At 41.0% G+C, this 15,096-nt stretch overlaps 1 protein-coding gene across 1 annotated transcript in view; it reads left to right on the top strand.

Moving 5' to 3' along the window:
• Positions 1-2,036, top strand: part of LOC126439769 (ankyrin-1-like) — a 434,210-nt gene extending 432,174 nt beyond the window's left edge. Inside the window, exon 5 of the mRNA XM_050090593.1 lies at positions 1,707-2,036. Within this exon, the coding sequence (XP_049946550.1) occupies positions 1,707-2,036 (330 nt within the window). The remainder of the gene's footprint in view (positions 1-1,706) is intronic.
• Positions 2,037-15,096: the final 13,060 nt, after the last annotated feature.

Below are 15,096 nucleotides of genomic sequence, written 5' to 3'. Positions count from 1 at the left end.
AAGAACGTTATGGTGGGAGATTCATGTAAAGGAAGGTAGGTAACACTCATGGGGAACTTGGGATTTTTTGCAGTGGGCAATGGTCTCAATGACACCACGTGTGGTAATTTTAAGCTGAGATACTTGCGTGTATAAATTTAAGCTGAGAATATTTAAGAATTTTCTTGTACGGAATTTGAATTGGAAACAAGCACTTCCACATGGTGAGTACTGACTGTTTCAATCTGGCGAAGAGACAATGGAAAACGGATGTGCGTGTGCAAACCTTCACTTGAGGACCCGTGTGTGAGATAATTAACTACTCATGGCACCAAAATAACCATTATTAACTAGATTCGTGTAAAGCAAGCTAGAAATTTTGATTGAGAGAGAAAAAGGTTAGTTAACCATTTACCCAGCAACACAATGAGGCTTACAGTGCAGTAGGAGATGAGTATAAATCCTCCAGAGTGTGTGGCAGGTCCGTAGGAAAGGTTTCGTCTGAAATTTAATCCGAAGCTCTCTGACTTATTAATCTGCGTAGAAATTTAGTTGTTGGGAAGATTTGATACGTACAGGCTAAAGTCGGTTGTTCTGTTTTACTTTCATGTTTAACCTGTGTAATTTGAATGTAGAAACTTAGTTACAAGTACTGTACCAAAAAGCAATAATTATCCTTGAATAACCTGACCGTTAGTAAATTCTCTAGGTTATTAATCAATCAGTATAGGAGAGTGTGTGTGTGTGAGAGAGAGAGAGAGAGAGAGAGAGAGAGAGAGAGAGAAGTAATGGATAACTGTCCCACTCCAGAAAATCCAGAAAGTGCACTATAGTAATAAGGGAAAACAGTAAGAGACCACAGGATATTGAAATGCGTACGTAATATCATGTCCATGGGGCAGACAATTCCTTGTTTTCTCCTGTGTTTGAATGTATTGAACGAAATTCTTCACCATTGTGGTGGTAGAATTTCAGAAAATAAAAGATGAGATATGAAACAAAATGGTGGTCATGATCATTCAGTAGAGGGTAGCCATTTTGTTCAGACGTTTTTTGCCATCAGCTCCTTATTATTAGAATACTCAAGTGCTGATTAAAAAGAATGCGATAGAATGGGAATGTGGTCTTGCCAAGGTGAAGGGAGTCCATCGGAAATGTTTACAGACAGTGCCATGTTTAAAATTTATCAGTCAGATGCCTTTAATTCTGTTGCGCTGAGATAATTTAAAAAAAGAAAAAAACTATAGCAAAACATTTGGGTGATGGGGCTTTGCTAAGAATGTACAGTAGCAGTGGCTACGGTAAGTCATATCAACATTTCCCGTGCACAAGTATTAAAAGCTTGGCAGGCCACACATCTCGTAGGCCTGACTGCTAGACGCAACAGGTGGGAGAGTTGCGACCCGAAAAGATAATGGTAGTAACCTCTCAACAATGACAATGGATTATTGAAATATCACTCTTGCCAAAAGCCTTAGAACATTTTCCCATTCAGCAGTAGCAGGACAAGTAATTAAGAATTAAAAACCATCGGAAAATACGATTATTAATATCATGTTTTCTAATCACTGTTTGGGAACAAACAGATTTAATGAATTAATAAGATGGTAATTATTGCCAGCAGATGTTAGTTTCAGAGGTCAAGACTGCTGCATAACTGTTGGATATTATGTGACGTTTTGAGAACGAGAAGAAAAATGTCAGCTCGTTGTGTTTTTTTGATGCAGAAGTGGCACTGTGGAGTTCCCAGGTACCCCGCCGCCCCCTGCAACGGAGGGGAGCGGCCGGCGCGCTCGGTCCAGGCCTCTCCAGAGGCGCCAGTTGGGCACAGCTGGTCGCGGCGGGCCTTCCAGCAGGTTCCAACACGGCTGGAGTCGGAGTCCTCCTCCCCACGATTCAATCATTTCGTTGCTCTCTGGACCTCTCTCACCAAGAGCTTCCTTCCGGTACCTTCAGGTGCCGACGCATACGCAGGCAAACTGGCGTGGCGGCCTGCTCTCGGCCAACATCACCGGCATCAAAGTTACGAGTGTGGGAGCGACCTCCATCCAGGATAAACGCCAGTGGGTCGTCAGCTGTCGTTTATAAAGTGTTGGAACCAGTCAGTGGAGAGTGAAAGCTGCATTCGACCGGGTTGGCGACACTTCGTCACGGAGACTACAGGAATTGCACAGGGACGATTAAGTTCTCTGTTGTTCCGCCGAAATGTAATGGATAGAAGCACAAAACGGCCGGTTGGATTCGTACATGTAACGAAACTCGTAGGAGCAATTCTATCTGCTGAAGAGATTTTTGAGACACTTGTTATGACTTTGAAACTTATAACCCTACTAGATGAACCCTGGACAACAGTGATTCCACTCTTGTCACAATAGAAGATTATTTCGGCAGCGAATTGCAGGGCTTTTTAGTCATCTTTCCAGAGCTGAAAGAAAGTCTACTACCTCGTCTGCGAAGCCCTTAGCTCTGCCTGCAGAAAGCTTCTCGCATGTCTGAAATCTCAATTCAAGTTGTCGTTTCAGAAATCCTCTCATTTCTCTTTTACCCACAGAACACTTATCCCCCACCGAAATTATTTGGTAATTCTTTTCTGCTCTGCAAGTCGGAATGCTGGACATTTAAAATCTCTAGCAGTAACTGCATACTACCTGTGGTCCATAGTCCTGCAATGCCGCTGCAAGATCATCTCCTGTTCGTGCCGGAAGTTCGGGTTTTCAGCAATGCCCTAAGTATTTCATTCATTTCTCGCTCATTGAGATTCCCCAGCTAGTCTTCTAAAGCTGACTGATGTTAACTGAAGCCTTCAGCGGCTTTGAAGTGGCCCGTTTCCTTCTTCTGGACAAGTTCCACAACTTTGCGTATAGCTTCCAGTTCCACAAACGTGCCTATCTTGGAGACATAGCAATAAAAATCAGAACTCCTGTTCCTATAAACTGATGACGAATTTCGGCTGCCAGAAACATAGCAACCTCTTACTACCCGCTGCTGTGGATCGCACCTTAGTTTTATTCCGGCACGATCTAACAATGGTGGTCTAGTGGTCGATACCTTTTACCAGTTAGTTAAGAAATAGGGTACTTGAGATATTATAATGTATGAATTACTCTGAAAATACGTCTTGACTGCGTTGAGAAATGACTTACAATAGAAGTGTGCAGAAAATTTTTATCTTAGTCTCAACATTAGCTGTGTAGAACGAAGCGTCAACAGTGCCGGCACGAAACTCAAAATGGCCCGGAATGACTTTCGGTACCGCAACCAGTTCCTATCATCGTGGGTAAAGGCGAAGTATTGTTATAGCTTCTGAGATTTGGAATAGATGACTCAGAGACCGGTGAATAGTGTCACATCAACTCCTCTTTGTATCTCGATATATACCTGCGACACGGTAACCTATGGAATCAAGCACCCCTCATTTCTTGTCCTGACCAGAGGCAAACTATATTCGGTGTTCTCTATACTGGAATGTGGTGAATTTTGCCTCCAGTCCTCCTCCAAGGTGGGCAAACAGTATCTGATACCTGCTGCGAGTTTCCATGTTTGTGCTCAGCAGTCAAGGTGAACGGCGCTACACAGACGAGGGCATCACGGGACACAACACTCAGGTGACGAAAGTTTCGGAAACTGTTTTTGTCTAATGATGTTAAACTTTAATCAGCTTTGCTAGGGTCAACAAATGCCGATGCCCAGAGGTTGACATGTGTTACGCGCATGGTCTCTGCAGTGCAGCTGTCCTTGACGATGTGAACTCACCAGACTTTTTGACAAGTAGTGCAGAGTTTGCATTCCTTACGGACGCCTGTGAAATCGTGAGGAACAGATTGCACGTAGAGGGATGTTCAAGAGTCTCGTGCACGGCCAGTGAAGGCTTCGTAGATGATTTATTAAGCGGCCAGGATTACGCTCGTTGTGCAAAGAAGTGCGGGATGCGAAGTGCTGCAAGCATATTACACCAAAAAAAGACTGGGCGTGTAGGGATGGCGACAAAACTTCTCAAAGAGTAAATTGCAATACAATTACGTAGCAAATTAAAAAAAAGATGTAATCGTTTCTTTACATGTCAAAGCCAGCTACCGACTAGGGCACCTTCCCTTTGCCGAAAAAATCCAGTCGATGGCAGGATGAACGGTAGAAATCTCAACGCGCTCATTAACCTGATGAAGTAGAGGAGAAGAACCGTGTTATTACATCCCAAATAGGAATCTGGAGATAGTCTTTGACGTAGCAGAATATAATATTAAAATCGTCTACCAGATATAATTACTTACCCAAAGATAGAAGGCTCATTTCTCTACATTTAAAAGCCTCCTTTCAAACACGGTATGTTCCCATTGAAAATAAAAGGCAGACGATGGCAAAGTAAATGGTTGCAGCTAGAATACACTCGTCAACCTGCTGACAAAGAACAGGAGAACAAACCTGTTACTGGACAGGTCTACTGGGAGTTTGTTATATGCATTTCTGGATTTTGTACGCACTTCCTTAGCGTATAGCTCAGACACTAAGCGACAACTGTTAGTCGCTTATTATTCGCGTGCAGTCTTTGGTCAGAGCAGCTGCGTCGCTGGAAGGTGTCCACGTATTTGTCGTCGCTGCCGGGGAGGGAGAGGGGCGCTGGAGTTCCAGCGTCAGGAGGGTAGTTGTGAGTTAAGACGCCGAGCAGAGGACTCTGGGCAGTGCAGGCGTAAAGTTAAGTGCACCTGCGTTTAAGTAAAGTGGTTTGTGTGAAACAGAAGAGAAAGATAAGGGTTCAGAAAGAAATGAGATGTAAGGATATTAGAAAAGAGTATGAAGGTAACATTTTTTATTTGGTGGCACTGCAGTCAAGTGTAGTTAGATTCATTGTCGAATTAGACGGCCATATCAAGGAAATTGAGGTTTTTTTTTAAAAGATTGAATGAGTTTCACTGTAACGGTTTCTTCATGTCTGTCAATTGTTTGTCCCACATTTTTGGCAGTGAGTGTTGTTAACAATATTGCCATTTGTCAATGTTAATGCGTGTTGTAACATGAATATCATACAGTTAATTACATATCAGATAATGTAAAAACAGTTTGTTAAAGGCATATTTCACCTAAGAGCATTTTTATATAAAATCGTGCCGCACTCAGTCGTGTGTATAAAACAGTTTGCTCGCTGTCTGGAGCACTGCACTGGGCTCTCAGCGACTGGAGTCAGAAATTTGCAACTGGAGCGCAGAGAGCAGCAAGGAGCGCGTTTCCAAGAAATTACATTACGAGGTGAGACATTTTCATTTCAGGACCTGTTTGCTACGAAAATCGCCAACGGACAGGGATCATTTCAACAATAGGATTATTTGCAGATCATTAACGCACGGGGACACTTTGTTTTTATTAAAGAGATTAACAGTAAAGTTGAGGATTTAATCAGTTTGCACATTTTTACTATATGAACACAGTAACCGAGCGTGTTATCCCGTTATTGCAGCAAAAACAACAGGCACAGTGGAATGTGTACCATCCGGTTGTAAAGACACCAACTGACTCACATAATTTCAGCGCACTGACTGACTATGGCTCTCCGGTTACATCGATTACTGATCAAGCAGGTAATAAATAGAGTCAATGCGAATAATTCTTGCCCTGCAATCCCATTAGAAAAGACTAAAGTTAGAGGAGCAGTTTCAGGAACAGGAGTAGATGTAAACCTACAGAAACATCTAAAATTTGCTCTTCATGGCGACAGATTTTATACAAATTTTTGGATCGACCCACTTTTAACAAATGAAGTTATGCTAGGCATGGACTCCTTGACAGAACATGAACCGATTTTGGTCTTTTAGGACTCTTCTATTGTACTACGCAACAATAACGAGCAAGTTGCATTACAGTTGCAGCAGAGCATTTCAACGGACGAACAGCATATAAACAAATTACAGCTTTTCTCATACTCGAAGAATACACAGTGGTACACACTATTTTTCACTACCCGTATTTTGATACTGACACTGGACATGAAGAATTTAATTAGACGTTTCGCAGATAATGGAAGCCAAGGTAGACAATTATGAAGCAGTAACAGAGGAAGACAAACAACACACTGAATGGGACAGACATATTCAGATTTTTCAGGACAGCATTAATTCAATTCCTAGTGATTCAGCTTTCCTCTCGCCACATTTAGTTTTGAAGAATATAAATCGACCAGACAAAATAAAAGAACTAATTACTTTCCCCAAGTCACATTTTTTACGTCATCGTGAACTGATTGAGATTGCAGTTACTAATATAAAAAAAGCAATTGGGAGGAGGAAAATGCTACAATAGAAGATAAGTCGCACTAGAAAATTCAGAGTTGGACAAAAAGTTTTATTTCGAGTATATCCATTATCTTGTGGGGCAAACAAGTGTCAGAAACTTGCACTACTTTATAACGACCGTTTCGGATTCGACGAATTCCACTTCCCAACGTAGTACATCTTGGAACTCTCGGAATGAAAGCTTGGAGAGGTGTTCATCACATCAACAATACAACATCGTTCATTGAACAATTACTTGACTTTCTACTCCTTAATGACGACAACACCACACCTTTATACAGGGGGACTGTAATTAAAGTTAAACTTTCAAAACGCTGTCGAAATAACACCACTCGTGAGAATAACGTCGAATTGCAACGGAATATTATAGGAGAAGGGGGGAAACGTATGGCAGAAGAAAAAAACACGTCGCCCTGCAGAAGTTTCGGACACTGAAGGGTTTGAGAAAAGGCGATGACTGCCGTGGGTCTGGAGAAAAAGATTCCGAAATTCGAAAGACGGATTATTTTGGTGTGCAACCTGGTAGAGGGCGGAAACGAACTGGTTCGACGTCAGTGGAAGCAGCGGCCACAGCAGTGCAGGGGGAGGCGAGTGGCGGAGTGCAAACGTGTGGAGCACGGAGAACTGCCAGAACGTTGGACACACCCGAGAGCACGGCGCGTAAAATCCTACGATACATCGTTCTTTGCTATCCATTCAGAATTTCCCATGTGCACGACTTGCTTCCTGCTGGTCTGCCAGCAAGAGAGACCTTAGATTTAGAATTTCTTGTTCGCACGGAAATGGACAATGATTGACCGTGGAAGATTTTGTGGATAGACGAAGCCCACTTTCATCAGACAGGATATGTCAGTACACAGAATTGTCGAATATGGGCAACGGAAAATCCACACGCAAACCAACCAGTACCACTTCATCCTGAAAAGGTCTCTGTGTGGTGCGGGCTTACGTCATGGTTTTTCATAGCACCATAATTTTTGGAAGAGACAGGTGCTTCCGGTCCTGTTACCTGTACCGTCACTGGAAAGCGCTATCAGTGTCTTTAGCGCAACCACGTCATCCCAGCTCTCCAACAGCGTGGATGTGTGGATGGGATCAATTTTATGCAAGATGGCGCACCTCCGCACACTGCAAATCCAGTTAAGCAGCTGCTGAAGCGCCATTTCGGAAATGCTAGAATTATCAGCCGCCATTTTCCTACAGCCTGGCCGTCCAGATCACCTGATCTTGATCCGTGTGACTTCTGGCTGTGCGGCTGTCTGAAAGATGTTGCGTTCCGTGTTGAGACTGCGAACTTAGCTGCAATGAAGGCACGCACTGCGCAACACATTCTGAACGTGATCCCGGAACCCACTACGATCAGTAGTGGAACGTGCTGTTTCTCGACTTCAACTTGTTGCGCCGGCCGAAGTGGCCGTGCGGTTAAAGGCGCTGCAGTCTGGAACCGCAAGACCGCTACGGTCGCAGGTTCGAATCCTGCCTCGGGCATGGATGTTTGTGATGTCCTTACGTTAGTTAGGTTTAACTAGTTCTAAGTTCTAGAGGACTAATGACCTCAGCAGTTGAGTCCCATAGTGCTCAGAGCCATTTGAACCATCAACTTGTTGCACAAAACGGTGGACAGCATATTGAATATGTTTTGCGCCAGTCACAAGGAAATTAATAGTCAGATTTGATTTTGATTGATGCTTTTTATGCTGTTTTTGGCCTCAGGACAATAAAAAACCGATTTTTCCCAATCCATGTGATATGACCTTGCCCCGGTGGATGGGCTTACGTAGATGACAGTACCACACCGGTACACCCACGCACACTGAGTACAGTTTCTTGTATAATTCATTTGTCATTTGTAGTCGACCACATTAAATTATGATGCCTACAGCGCCATGTATTGCTAAATTTTGTAACTATTTATTTTTCTACTGCCATGCGATTTCCCCCTTCTCCGATAATATTCCGTTGCAATTTGACGTCATTCTGCCCAGCGGTGTTATTTCTACAGCACTCTGAAAGTTTGACTTTAATTATAATATCACAGTACATCAGGTACGTTCTGACAACACGAAGCTCACTTTTTTTCATGACATCAACCCTTTGTACACAGTAGTTACACTTTTTCTACAGGTTTTCCTTCATTGACATGTAGGTGTACATGACAATAACATTTTTCCCTCATACAGTACCATAAGTACAAGCCATTTCGTATGTTTAATTTCACTGTGTAATGGCTTTTATGTAAATAGATACAACGATTGTTACAGAGCATATACCACATGATGTTCTAAGATAATTAATCCAGATCTTTACAGTCCATTGTTTTACAAGCAAATGCTACGTAAAAGAAGACAGCAATGATTTTTTCGTCAAATACAAAGGCATCACAGAAGATAAATTCAACATGAGAAACAATAACATCGAATTTTGTGCGTCGTAATGCATTTTCTCTTACAGGCTAACGTACAAAAGTATGCAATAACGGATTCCAGATAGTACTGATACAACAGGTAGACAGTATATATTTGCACATGTGTAACACGTACTGTCAACTATCGGAGAAGATATTTAATTTCATCATCTTGCACCGAGATACTGTAACACCGTGATAGAATCAGGGTTTCTTCATTGACTGTAAGGATTTTGCTGTAGGTGTCGTATGTGAAGTGAAGACTTAAGGATTAACTATAGGTGAAGTATGTGTAGCAATGATTTATGGATTTTTATAATGAGGATATGGTGAGATGATAGGAAGTGAGGATAGCAAACTTGTTATGATTATTATGCAGACGTTTATGATTTATGATATGAAGTGTGGCATACTGATCTTAGGGATTGTCAGGCAGTACGTGACGATTTTACCCTTGGTGTGTGCTTTGTTGATTGTGTTTTGGTGTGTATCTCTGATAAGTAATATTTCTAATGGCTTCTGATAAGGTGTTGCCAAACGATAATACAAGGCTATGAAGTTACAGGAATATAAAACTTTCTTTCAAATTAATGAATTTTTTTGTTTGTGAACAACAACGTGAAGGATTGGAGACTGTTATTGCCGTGTACTTGCTTTGATGAATTTGTCACTTTGCTTATGCTAATGAGTCTTTTCTCATTCACAGGAAAATACCGTTTCTCATAACTTTCCGGCTGTAGTTAACCGATTTCATCGGAAAGACAATATTTCTTAATTATTTTCATTCTGTACATTCACTTTACTTGTTCATAGTTACTAATTACTCCTCTTGATAATACTTAAATTTTGCATTTGGGGTAATTATAAGCAACTGGCACGTGCGTAGGTTAAGGTTTTGTGAACACATTTTTATTTTATTTTCTTTGGTGACTGATGGACAACAGATAAATGTAACAATTCCTATTTTTCTCTACAGCAATAAAATGTTGTTCACACTCGCTCCCTGTCCTTCCCTTTAGCCTGTATTCTTATGCGCATTTACTGGAGTATATAAAAACATACACTCTGCAGAAATCACTATTGTACTCTTGCATAACAACACCAGTGGTCGACTTGTGCTCGTGTAAAAAGTAAGAAGACTGATAACAGTGTTTGCCTGTTGATATTTCCCAATGCACTGTACATGTAATGCATTACTTCATTTTAATGTTTCTTTTCTTTCACAGTGTAAAACAGATTTCGATTATGATGATTCTGTTTGAGATGTCACTACCGACATATCTGTAATTTCGATATTGGTAAGAAATGCTTGTTATTTTTTGTCATTTAATCTGAGAATTCACCATATTTAGATAAATCTGTGTGCTTTATTTTCTTTCACTGTATTGTAACAGAATATAAGTACTTTGTGAAAACAGCACATTTATGGACTTGAGTAGAGTTATTCTGTGCACTGTGAGAAAGTTCGAAATATTATAAATATTTTCTTTACCACGACATGCCAAGTCAATTATCGTGATTTTAGATGACTTCACAGACATTTTACTAAAGTGACATGGAGGTGCCTTTTGTGAGCGGTGTGGCTCTGAGTTGTCACTGGATTTATTATAGACACGTACTGCGCCCACTAAGTGTGCTCTCAGTCGCCTCCCAAACAATCGCGATAGGACGCTTTCACACGATGGGATATTACAGCGTCATAAGTGCTGGAAGACTCTTCAACATGTGTCACTTCGTTTACTGTGCACACTCGTGTCAACAGCTTCGTGTATGAAAACCACGAAAAGTTATTGCTTCGATACATATTTGCTACGACTAAAAGACAATGTAATCACAATCAGTTACACGAGATTTTGTGCAAAATAACGACAAAGAAAAATGCCATGAATGTCATTTTTCCCACGGTTAATGACTTTGCCACTAGCGCACACTAATGTAGTGAACAATTTTTTTTAACCTGTGCACACTTATTTCAAACGAAACGTGACGTATTGTAAGTAAACCTGAACACCAATATAAACAACATTTGTAACTTTGTTTGGAGTGTACCTGAGCACGAAATGTACAAAGATTTTTGCAAATTAATTTATAACCGACTTAGCACCACTACTTTTTGTCACTTGTTTACAGTGACTATGTGCACATCACATGTATATTTTGTATATTCCATAATCTTTTTTATGTTTCTTTACAAAATACAATACTACTTCGTGGCTTACTATTATTTTCGTATAATATGACACAGGCGAATGTTTCAGTACAATATTTGCCATATGTAAAAATCCTCCTGCAAAATTATGGCTGGAGAGGCTGTGGAATAGTGAAAGGGATCTACTGGAAGTTTGTTATTGGCATTTCATGTATACGTACTATGTAAGTCTCACTTTTGATTTGTCGTGAGCCGAAGTGGCCGTGCGGTTAAAGGCGCCGCAGTCTGGAACCGCAAGACCGCTACGGTCGCAGGTTCGAATCCTGCCTCGGGCATGGATGTTTGTGATGTCCTTAGGTTAGTTAGGTTTAACTAGTTCTAAGTTCTAGGGGACTAATGACCTCAGCAGTTGAGTCCCATAGTGCTCAAAGCCATTTTTTTTATTTGTCGTGAGTAGTTCTTTCCCAGGGAAATTTTGAGAAAAATTAACTGACAACCATGTCATACACCATGAAATATGCTATAAAGACATATAAGCTCCAATGGCGCAATCCTGAGCCCTTGTTAGGAATGCCGAAACTGCCTTTGTCCCCCACCACTCACTCCAAAAATTAGGGGAGGGTAAAAGGTTGGCAACAGGAAGGAGCATCCCGCGACCCTAAACTACTGACAGATTAACGTACTGACGCCGAGGTAGGGAAAAAAGAAAAAGAGCAGACAGTTTAAATCTCAACACCATTTTAGTTGATATGTTACAGTGCCCAGTCGGTAACATCCCAAAACAACTGTAATGCATTTCAACTCTTGTTTTTCTGCGGGTATTAACCGACATACGAAATCTTGTTAATCACTGCAGATAATTTTTGATAGCAGGTGTTCCAGACGTAGTGGCGTTCGAATTACTGATTAAAATTGCTATATAAATCGCTGGTGTGTTTTGTGACCAATTTCTAGCGACATTGCTAGCGATATATCGGTCGCGTGTGTGCTGCTAGATGAACTCGTCGTCGGCGAACCTGTCTCATCGTGGGACACACAACTGTGCAAATGACGCTCACTGCTACAAGTTACGCATCACCGAAATGAAACACAGCATTAAACAATGACGAGTATGGCTTTAGAATGATATTTCCACCTTCTGACGGTATAAAACTTCCTTATTCTATATTAATATCATGATTTTGGTCTTAAGTCAACAATGTTGGGTAAAATTAGACATTGTCAAGTGATGTCATCGTCAAGATCTATTGTAATGGATGCCCCAGAGTGCAGAAAGTGCAAAATCGTAAAAATCTGTGGCAGACTGGGGCAAATAAGTTTTCCAGTCATTAAACAATCGAGCCACAGAATGAACACCAGGGCAGCAGTTACACGTGTAGTGTGTTTGATCTGAAAATATACTACGGAAAATAATGGTTGACATGGCCAAATATGAAAAGCATAGGTTGTAAGTCCATGATGGACAATCCATGTTCACAGGAATATCATAGGTACATAAAAGCATCTGTTAATAGTGACCACAAGGTGTAAATAGCATGTTCATAGCACAAAAATATGACAGCATGCCGAAAGAAATACCCACAACATATACCGGTTTAAATGATAAAAATGTCCATGTGCCATATGTAACCATGGTACAGACAATGGCGAAAGTTTGCGATTGCAATATTTTGCGTTGTAAGCGATATGTTGCACACCACTATAGTGTCAGGTCTATGGCCTGAATGGCAAAGCTGACAGCGGAATGAACCAACATATCAGCAGCCCGAATTGGCGCAGTCTCTACTGATTCAATTCTAGGGAGGTGAGAGGCCAAGATCATGCGACAGTACTGCACTGGTGTTAAGGATACGAATTACACTGGCACGAGGACGATAAAGACGCCTTATTTAATGATACGCAAACAGAAAGAAACAATGAACAAATTCTAGTGTACGATTTCACCGTCGGCCTTAATCACAGAGTGAGCATTCAGATGCACAGAACTGATTTTCTGTTGTCGACACACATTGCCACTGTGGGCACGAGATCTGGGGCGGCATAGGTTTGCCCGTAAAACGTCCTATAAATTTTGAATGCCGCCATATCGTCAGTACATGCTCTCATATGTGCTGTGTATTTGGGACAGGCGTTTTGTAGAGACCATAACAATTGGCATTTGATACCTAGAATAAATTGTTCTCTTAGCTTTGATGAGCAAAATTAGCGGGCACCACGGCATGGCACCGTCACGTCGTTCCGCTTAGTCCGCGTCAGAGTACAGTACTGCAGCTGAGGAACTGAGGTGATTAATGGGTAAAGCAAACCTCATAACTTGCGTTCTTGATCAGTTTTGTTTGTTGAAGTACTGAGATGTGACACAACATTTCAAAACATCGACATTTCTGTGGTTTGGGGAAGCAGACATTTGTTCCGTTATCGTGAAACGTAAATAATTTTTTGCCTTCAGATATCTCACGTTGCTTGTGTAACAATATCCAATGCAATAAACATCCAAGTCGTCATGGTACATCTACAATTTGCCACGAAAACAAAACACAATATCGAAATATAGATTAAGAAGTTACAAAAGCACACAATCCACTACTACAATACGAGTGAGCGCGGCAAAATAGGTTAACTTACGATGTTAGCAGGCGATGATGCCGTCGATACTTCCTTCCCGAGAAACCTTCAGCTGCCGTGACGTGACGTGACGGTCTGTTGACGACTTGTCTGAATGCCGCCGTTTGAAGTAAATTGTAGAATCTTTGGATCTGACATGACAGGACCTGACGCCCAAGGTGAACTGGTCTTAATAAGAGTCATCCCGAGATCACGCGACAATCTCAGCTTAATGTTGACAACTAGTGCAGCACGAAATGTTTACTCCAGAAATTTTTCTACTTTATGGCTTTCACTGACGTCATATCTGAGTCACAGATGCTACTTAGAGGCAATATCTGAAGGCAGAGGGGTTTATTCCTAAACCAAAGAATGTATGACAGAAAAGAAAGATAATAAACATACATATAATAAAATTCCATTGCAGCTCACGTAATTAATTACATAGCCAAAAGTTTTATCGCAAAAGAAATTGGGGTAACAAAAAAGAAAGTAACAACATAAAAAAACACATGCATTAAATGAATTATTACCACGTTTATGCGAGCAAGTGAAAGAACAATAAACGGCCTTTCAAGTCCACTATAATATCACTCGTAGTAAACTCGTAATCTATATCTACGTCTACATGGATACTTTACAAATCACACTTACGTACTTGGCAAAGGGTTCATCGATCCACTTTCACAATAATCCTCTGTTATTTCAATCTCAAACAGCGCGAGAAAAAAACGAACACCTACATCTTCCCGAGCGAGTTTTGATTTCCTTATTTTATTATGATGATAATTTCTCCCTATGGAGGTCGGCGTCAACAAAATATTTTCGCATTCGGAGGAGAAAGTTGGTGATCGAAATTTCTTGAGAAGTTTCTGCCGCAACGAAAAACGCCTTTGTTTTAATGATGTCCGCCCCAAATTCTGTAACACGTCAGAGACACTCTCTCCCCTATTTCTCGATAATGCAAAATGTCCTGCCCTCCTTTGAACATTCTGGATGTACTCTGTTAATTCTATGTGGTAGGGATCCCACACCGAGCAGAAATGCTCCAAAACAGGACGGAAAGCATAGTGTAGGCAGTCTCTCTAGCAGATCTGTTGCATCTCCAGCCAATAAATCGCTGTCTTTGGTTCGCCTTCCCCACAACATTTCTTATGTGTTTCCATTTTGTGTTGTTCGTAATTGTGATTACTAGGTATTTAGTTCAATTTACTGCCCTGACTGATCTAACCAAAGTTTAACAGATTCCTTATAGCACTCATGTGGATCAACTCACACTTTTCATTATTTAGGTTCAACTGCCAACTTTTGCACCATACAGGTATCTTTTCTAAATAGTTTTGCAATTTGTTTTGATATTCTGATTACTTTACTAGAAGGTAAACGACAGCATCATCTGCAAACAACCTCAGACGCTTCCTCCATTCTCTCCGAAATCGTTTATATAGATAAGGAACAGCATTACTTGGGAAACGCTGGAAATCACTTATGTTTCCTTCGATGATTTTCGTCAATTACTACGAACTGTGAACAATGTGACAGGAATATTTGTAATAGCTCTGCATCAACTGACAAATAGTCCATTGCTAAGAAACACAACTCCTCTCTCTGTCGAGCTTGTGTTTCTCATGGAACATAAAGTATTCATACTACTTACAAGAATGCAGCCGACATCTTTC

The sequence above is a fragment of the Schistocerca serialis genome, unplaced genomic scaffold (assembly GCF_023864345.2).
Source record: "Schistocerca serialis cubense isolate TAMUIC-IGC-003099 unplaced genomic scaffold, iqSchSeri2.2 HiC_scaffold_1343, whole genome shotgun sequence".
In the NCBI taxonomy this organism is placed as follows: domain Eukaryota; kingdom Metazoa; phylum Arthropoda; class Insecta; order Orthoptera; family Acrididae; genus Schistocerca; species Schistocerca serialis.
Note: the sequence above shows the minus strand (reverse complement) of the source record. Positions and strands in the feature narration are given on the sequence as shown.